The sequence below is a fragment of the Procambarus clarkii genome, chromosome 83 (assembly GCF_040958095.1).
Source record: "Procambarus clarkii isolate CNS0578487 chromosome 83, FALCON_Pclarkii_2.0, whole genome shotgun sequence".
In the NCBI taxonomy this organism is placed as follows: Eukaryota; Metazoa; Arthropoda; class Malacostraca; order Decapoda; family Cambaridae; genus Procambarus; species Procambarus clarkii.
This window is the reverse complement of record NC_091232.1, coordinates 10,673,020-10,681,214: the sequence shown is the minus strand read 5'-3', so window position 1 is coordinate 10,681,214 and position 8,195 is coordinate 10,673,020. Positions and strand designations below refer to the sequence as shown.

Sequence of the window (8,195 nt, the reverse complement as noted above, 5' to 3'; positions counted from 1 at the left end):
GCACCCGTATTTCTAGTGGCGAAATGCTTTAGGAAACCTAAATTGCCTGTAGAGGTAGCATATACAACATCAGATAGGCAACGTAGACATTGATAGTAAAAGTTAGGGAAAGTTGCTGGTCCTATATATAGACACCAGACTTCACTGCACATAGCACCCCAAAAAGGTGGTGGTAGGAGAACAGCACACAGAAACTGTATTGGAGGGGACCTAAACATTCCCTCTAATGCGTTATGTGTGGTTTCCTCCGAGGCTAAGGGTCCCCTTCTTCTAGCTTGAAGTGGTATTCCCTTCCACTTAAAAAAAACTAATAGTATATTCTAAAAAAATCAGATATTATTACGCAAATTTATTTTCCCATTGATATTTCAAGTAATACCTGAACTGGCTTTACAAGGACCTCATCAGTTAATAAAATAAATTGCGTAACTTTTTATATTTTTAATAAATAACAAATAATGTTAACAAATTATTTATACACAAGCTCATTAACAGGTGATTCTCAATAAAAGGCAACAATCGCAAAACAAATAAAAATAATTACATTATACAGTAATATTTATAAAATTATATAAATAAGAATAGTACCCACGAAGAGTCCACGTTCACAGGTGAGTGTCAGTGACTGAGGACGGACCCTTACTGGAGGCTGTGTAGTCACTGTTAACACAACAATGGTCACTTACTAGAGCCGTACCTCTCATCTGTACTAGTACTAGTACTCCCTAGTACTGTACCTTTAGTGAATACAGACTTAGCGATCAGACCGCTTAGTCTGTATTCGCTAAATAGCTTACAAGCTCCGAGCGGAAAGAGGTCATCCTCAACCTAAATTAATTATTGTTATGGAGGACTTTCGTAGCGCTTCCGAGCTCGTAAACTGTTCTTTAAATACCTGCTGAGCCGTCAAAATCGAGGTAAGAGGTAAAGATCTCGTAAGTCCTTAGTGAATCCTGGTTCTGACGAGGAAACACAGGAGCCACCACAGCCGGCGAGGCCCTGTGCCACCAGCACTGGCCCGTCCTGGCTTGCCACAGGATCCGTCTTACAAGCCAAATGTGAATGCTATTGGCAGCAAGATGCTACTTCTGGAAACTTTTCTTATTAAGACTACTCAATAGTTTGATCGGTTGAGCTTCGGCCTCACACACGTGGGGTCCACGGTTCGAGTCTTCTAGAGCCCCAGGTTTATTTCCACGAAAGTCTGGATGACAATTTTATGTGACTGCTATATTTCATGAGTAATTTCTGGCAACAATGTCGTCATGGGACGGACTGAGAGAACATACAGCACCTAGATGCACCATGGCCCGTTTATCGACCATATGTGGGATAGGCTCAGCTGATACATGCGATCAGATTCATTGATGGAACCCATTTTATTCAGTTAACATTTGACATGACATTGAGCGGATCGATGCTAACGAATATCATCGTAGGTAAACATAGCTGCAAACCACTAAGGTTATGAAGGTCGAGAGTCATCGCTAGCGTCATTGGATCGTGACTATTTATGAAAGTCTTTGGTGGGAGGTATATCAGAGTCATATCTGTCAGTCGGAGTCATAAGCCTTCTGTTTCAGGCCGCTTCACAGCACTCGGCCATTTACTCGTATTTCTTATAAGCCTCGCGTAGAGCTGCCAGTACTGGGGTCAGGACGTCCAGGGATCTGTCAAATGAGAAATCAAGAGGTAACGTAACAAAATAACGCAGAGTACGGCCGGGTTCGTTCTCTATTCACACGCGGGAATTCCGGGTTCGAATTCCGGACGGGACAGAAATAGTTGGGCATGTTTACTATCACCCAATGCCTCTGTTTACCTAGCAGTAAATTGGTACTCAGGAAATTATCGATCGATCAAGAGAGAGAGAGAGAGAGAGAGAGAGGGGGGGGGGGGGGGGGTGAGGCTACCTGTTCACGACAAAATTAATTTGTATTATTATATTGGATAAAAGGAAGTGAGAGATAACTGAGCATAACTGAAGATAAGCAGACTAATATATTTATTCACAGGTGTTATGTTCAACGTTACTCAACTGCCCAGTTTAACTTTGCTGCGTAATCTTGCTATTGTAGCTATTGGACTGGCGTAGCGACCCACCTCTTGGCGTAGCTGGTGTAGGAAGAGTACTCCGGCTGTTCGTTGTAGTAGTTAAAGTGGTCATAACCATCCCGTGTTGCGAAGTGCTTAGCGATGTCGAAGCCCAGGATGGGGATGATGACGAGTGCGAAGACGAGGACGATGATTCCGGCGATGACTGCGTACTGCAGGGAGGTGGAGTTGAGGGTGAGCACGGCGCCTGTGTTATCCAAGGAGATGAACCCGAAGCGGGGCGTCTCCTTTGGGTCCTCGTCCCCCGTGGCGCTGGCCAGGGCGGCGAGGCACACCACGGCGAGCACGACGAAGCTCTTCATACTGGCTGAGGGGAAGAAGTAAGGGCGTTACTCAGGTGGTGGGAGGTTCTTCTCTTGGGGGAAGAGAAGAACAGCCCAAGTGCTACCCAGCCACTTGGGCTGGACGGTAGAGCGACGGTCTCGCTTCATGCAGGTCGGCGTTCAATCCCAGACCGTCCAAGTGGTTGGGCATCATTCCTTCCCCCCGTCCCATCCCAAATCCTTATCCTGACCCCTTCCAAGTGCTATATAGTCGTAATGACTTGGCGCTTTCCCCCTGATTTTGATTATGATTCTCTTTGGGGTTATCTTGAAATTATTTCAGGGCTTAGCGTTCCCGCGGCCCGGTCCTCGACCAAGCCTCCTTTTTGTTACACATCCCCAGGAAACATCCCGTAGCAGCTGTGTAACTCCCAGGTACCTATTTACTGCTAGATGAACAGGCCATCAGGGTGAAAGAAACTCTGCTCATTTGTTTCCGCCTCAACGGGGATCGAACCCGGAACCCTAGGACTGCGAATCCCGAGCGCTGTTCAATCAGCCGTCAGGCCTCTGTCAGGCCCTAGGCCAGGGGGTTAGTGACAAGAGGTTCACGGAAAGTAAAGTATCGAACACTGACTTAAATAAAGTACATATATCCGTTCAGTCCGTCCTCCTAAGATTTCTCAACGTCAAGAAACTGTCGAACTGAAGTGCCCTTATCCTAACCTACCTGAGGATCCAAAACAGAAAACGGGACAGTATGTCAATTTCGCGAGCCGCTACCTTTTTCTAACACGAAAATTTTTAGTTTTAGGTAAATTATACGTCAAAATATGACGTTCTATAAGGAGGACGGGTTGATCCGTTAACATTAGTTACTGCTAATTAGCAGACATAAACGTTTTCATACAATATTATAATTGCTTGTAATAACGCACAAACATTTTTATTTTTTATTTTACAATAATCAGAATGTATGGATAAGTTAACTTATAATATTCAATCACTTTTTTGGAACACCTTGTAAAAGTGTGTTGTAATGCGCTCATGAGTTTCGGTAATTATTTGTTAGGAAAATATCTCACAACAGCTCACACGGGGCGTGTATGTTGTTATGTGTGCGTATATATGCTGTTATGTGTGCGTGTGTATGTTGTTATGTGTGCGTATATATGCTGTTATGTGTGCGTGTCTATGATGTTATGTGTGCGTGTCTATGATGTTATGTGTTCGTGTGTATGCAGTTATGTGTGTGTGAGAATTTCTCTTTGGTAATTGGAGCTTTGATGCCGTTCCGTTTGTAGTACACCGTTACCCCTTAATCTCGTTATTGTCTTCGTTACGGAACAACGTAACCCTCATTCTCGCTATTGTCTTCGTTACGGAACGCCGTAAACCCCTACTCTTACTGCTGTCTCCGTCGCAAGTTACCTTACAGTATGAAATGAAGTTCTTGTATATAAACATATATATCACAGCCACGACACTCCAGAGAGAGTCGTCACTCCCACAGCCACCAAAAGTACACTCTCAGACGCTGCGATTCAGCCCGCCTCCACCAGTACACAGTTGAACACTGTTGCATCCACCATCATCCCCTCTTATGGAGACGTCCTCCACCCTCAGCTCCCACTGAGAAAGAAGGAATCTGGGTCACCCACTGACACACTGGTTGTTACCAAGTACGTTTATTGAGACCGTAAAGTACATCTTGAAAGGATATAGTAGCTTAGGCTATTTCTACCTTCTTTCTGATTGTTACAAGCAATGTTACAAAGCAAAAGCTCGAGTCTTTCTGTAGAGGATCTGTAGTGCCATGCACTATGCCTCATAGATGATTCTATGTAACAAAGGTTAATAAAGCATGCTGAATTTACCACGACGTGTGCCTTATTGTTTTAGGTCTGGAAAGCTTCACTAAGGACATAGTCTATGTCCTGACTATGTTGAGATTTCCCCATTTGTGTCTATGTCACATAAACACAAATGGGGGATCTCTTTTCGTTGCTGGGCGTCAGTCAGACCTGCCTATTCCAGCTGTCAACCAGCACCAGCTGTATGGGCTGTATCCAAGCTGTCGGTCATTCCTCCCCATACCATCTGTCAGCCATCCCCACCTATACCAGCTCTCAGCTAGCACTCTCCAAACCAATTGTCAGCTACCCGTGTCAATGCCAGCTGTCAGCCATCCCTGCCAATCCCAGATGCCAAGGTATAACTGAACAGTGAATACGTTGAACGCAGGTAAAGCTTACCCATCAGTGTCTACAGATCTTCAGTGTCTTCAGTGTAAAGCTTACCCATCAGATCTGCCTCTTTGGGTTCCATCTATTGGCGCCTGGCGGCATTAATAAAATATCTTAACTTTCAATGCTTATGATACTGTGGAGGGAGACGAATTCCACAGCTCCTTCAAGTGTATTCCTCCCCCCCTTGTTCACCACCCTCTTGTCATCCTCTCTACGTCTCTGTGAATTGTTTGTAGCCTCCTTCTAGCAGCAAACATCCGTCTTACTGAGGTTGCCACGTGTGCTCTAAGTGTATTCTTCAGCTTGAGTGTGTTGTCAGTATATTTAAATATTTACCAGCACGTCTTATTGTCACTGATCCTATTGCGAACCCTCAGTTTCGTTCAAAGGATTATGTAAATATTGCTGCTTTAAGCACCACATTTAGTGTGCATTAAAATCAGAATGTTTACAAGAATATATATCAATAGTATTTGGCAAAGGTAATGTACTTTGGTAGGAAAGTAAAGGGTTTCTAAGTCTAGGAAAAAGACGTTAAATAATGCCAAAGAGACGCGGATACAACTTCTGAATTTACAAGCATCTTTTTCTGCACCCTTAAGATCTCCTTCCTCTCTCGCCCTACTTGTCTACCTACATCCCTTTCTCCCTCCCTCCCCTCCCTCCCTCCATCCATCTCTCCATAACTCCTTCCATCTTTACCTACCTCAACTCTCTGTCATTTCTGGCGTTCCGCTCGCGAAGAGCCGCCGGCACGTGCAACACTGACTCATTACTGTAGTGTTGCCACCCTGCAACACTGACTCATTACTGTAGTGTTGCCACCCTGCAACACTGACTCATTACTGTAGTGTTGCCACCCTGCAACACTGACTCATTACTGTAGTGTTGCCACCCTGCAACACTGACTCATTACTGTAGTGTTGCCACCCTGCAACACTGACTCATTACTGTAGTGTTGCCACCCTGCAACACTGACTCATTACTGCACAGTGTTGCCACCCTGCAACACTGACTCATTACTGCACAGTGTTGCCACCCTGCAACACTGACTCATTACTGCACAGTGTTGCCACCCTGCAACACTGACTCATTATCTTGAGATATCTTGAGATGATTTCGGGGCTTTTGTGTCCCCGCGGCCCGGTCCTCGACCAGGCCTCCACCCCCAGGAAGCGGCCCGTGACAGCTGACTAACACCCAGGTACCTATTTTACTGCTAGGTAACAGGGGCATAGGGTGAAAGAAACTCTGCCCATTGTTTCTCGCCGGCGCCTGGGATCGAACCCAGGACCACAGGATCACAAGTCCAGCGTGCTGTCCGCTCGGCCGACCGGCTCCCCTACTACTCCCCATTACTGCACAGTGTTGTCATCATACAACACTGACACAGCAGAGTAACTCAGTGTTGCGGTAAAATGCTCTCATAATAATACCTCGACGTCGATGCCTGTTTTTAAAAATGCTCAGCCAATATCTACTAATCAAATCCCTTATACCAGAGAGAGAGACATAGGATTTGTGTGCTTTAATTATATGCTGATTAAATACGCGATTGCTTTTAACGACACCTGAGTTAACATTATAGAAAAAACATTTACTTATTTCTCGTGACATGTGTTATATGAATCTAGTTTTATAGTATTTATATATGAATCTTACATATAACTCGTGGGCTGTTATATGAGTCTAGTTTTATGATTTCTGAATTTAGCACAGGGCTTCGTAAACACATAAAAGATGTTTCATTATCTTGAGTATTTTGATACTTCGTATTCGTATTGTACGATCACACATGTGTTCATCTAGATCTGTGAACATAGCACATAAGTCAACCATAGTGAACGGTAAACCTTTAACACAGCAGAACCACACCGTCCGAGCATGTCTCCTTCACATGATCACTTCGCCAAAAATTACACATATTGCTGATTCTTAAAGTTTCCCCTTCAAAGAATTTCTATATCATAGTAAGTCACTCGATCCTACCTCTTGAAGCGTGTGAAGGGTGCTGCTGGAGGAGGAGGAGCTGGCAAGACGGTCCTTGAGTGTGTGGTGCGGGCTAGAGGGCTCCCTGCGGCATATATATACACACAGGGTGCCGGGGACAAGGTCAGCGAGTGGATCATAACAGTCGCAAGTGTTATGCACACATTGAGTGCCATACTGCAGCTTTCACTTGCTCACAGGGCGGCTATGTTGCACTCTAAACTCTAGTGCTGTACTTGTTTAATCTCTGAGAATCAGTAAATTTAGACATATAAGGCAATCATTTATTATTTTAATTTAAAGCAATAAAATACATAGGATAAATTTGGAAAGATTCCCGCCCCCTTTCTTGCCATAACGAGGCGTCAGCCAATCACCGCGCGACGTTGCGGGACAATGCCAAGATGGCGGCCATCAGCCAGAGAGGGAAATTCTTTTCTATTGGGACTAGTTGAGGGACAGCTTGTTCCTCAACCTGACAAACGGAACTCGATTTTATACAAAAAAGTGTTCTTACTTTAGATAAGATTTCAAAATCTTTATTTTTATTAACATTCACGAGGCAATTACGCAAGCACTTACGAACCTGTATATCTTTTCTCAAACTTTGGCGGCTTTGTTTACAATTATTAAACAGTTAATGAACTCCGAAGCACCGGGAGGCCGTTTATAACAATAATAACAGTCGATTGGGAAGTTTTCATGCTTGTAAACTGTTTAATAAATGTAACCAAAGCCGTCAAAGTTTGAGGAAAGATGTACACGTTCGTAAGTACTTGCGTAAGTACTTCGTGAATCTGGTCCCAATATCAGTTAAGTGGAAACTATATCCGGGTCACGCAAGGTCCACATAGGCGGCGGACTCTGTATAGAGATCATTACTAGTGGAAATAATTAGTCAACAACTCTGTATACCTGTTGACTAACACTTGGGAAAGCGGGCTACCCCTTTGTCGCTAGCCAAATTATTCCTTGTAATTATTTGCAATTGTGATGAGAATTGACATTTACGAATCATAACAACCACAGAATGTTAATTTACCTGGATGTTTGAGGTGAAAGTTAGTGCTTTTTAATCTTTATAATTTAATTGTACATTGATAATTTGTTTAATGGAAATATCTTTGACCTTTAAATATAGAAAGAAGGAAATTGAATTGAATCAAAAGGAATATTGCTATTTTAAATTGTTGTGTATGTGTGATGGTGAAGGGGCAAGTATAGTGTGTATATTATTTACTATACAGCTATTAAAATTAGAACAGATTTTAAGACGTCAGCTGTTTGGTTTACCTAATGGTTTCCCGGAGTCGTTAGTTGTGTGGTTTACCTAATGGTTTCTCAGAGTCGTTAGTTGTTTGGTTTACCTAATGGTTTCCCAGAGTCGTTAGTTGTTTGGTTTACCTAATGGTTTCTCAGAGTCGTTAGTTGTGTGGTTTACCTAATGGTTTCCCAGAGTCGTTAGTTGTGTGGTTTACCTAATGGTTTCCCAGAGTCGTTAGTTGTGTGGTTTACCTAATGGTTTCCCAGAGTCGTTAGTTGTGTGGTTTACCTAATGGTTTCCCAGAGTCGTTAGTTG

The 8,195-nt window shown here is 43.5% G+C and overlaps 1 protein-coding gene across 1 annotated transcript; it reads right to left on the bottom strand.

Annotated features, from left to right (window-relative positions):
• Nucleotides 1-1,005: 1,005 nt before the first annotated feature.
• On the bottom strand, nucleotides 1,006-6,668 carry LOC123768859 (uncharacterized). Its single transcript, XM_045759650.2, has 3 exons — nucleotides 6,617-6,668; nucleotides 2,104-2,422; nucleotides 1,006-1,670 (listed from the first exon to the last, which is right to left on the bottom strand). The coding sequence occupies exons 2-3, from the start codon at nucleotides 2,415-2,417 to the stop codon at nucleotides 1,607-1,609; spliced, it is 378 nt and encodes a 125-aa protein (XP_045615606.1). The 5' UTR covers nucleotides 2,418-2,422; nucleotides 6,617-6,668; the 3' UTR covers nucleotides 1,006-1,606.
• Between the last annotated feature and the right edge of the window lie 1,527 nt (nucleotides 6,669-8,195).

Excerpts from the sequence above, each read along its gene's own strand:
- LOC123768859 (XM_045759650.2), bottom strand. The coding sequence starts at position 2,417 with ATGAAGAGCTTCGTCGTGCTCGCCGTGGTGTGCCTCGCCGCCCTGGCC. Across the intron at positions 1,671-2,103 it reads TACACCAGCTACGCCAAGAG|ATCCCTGGACGTCCTGACCC; the intron begins GTGGGTCGCTAC and ends CTCATTTGACAG.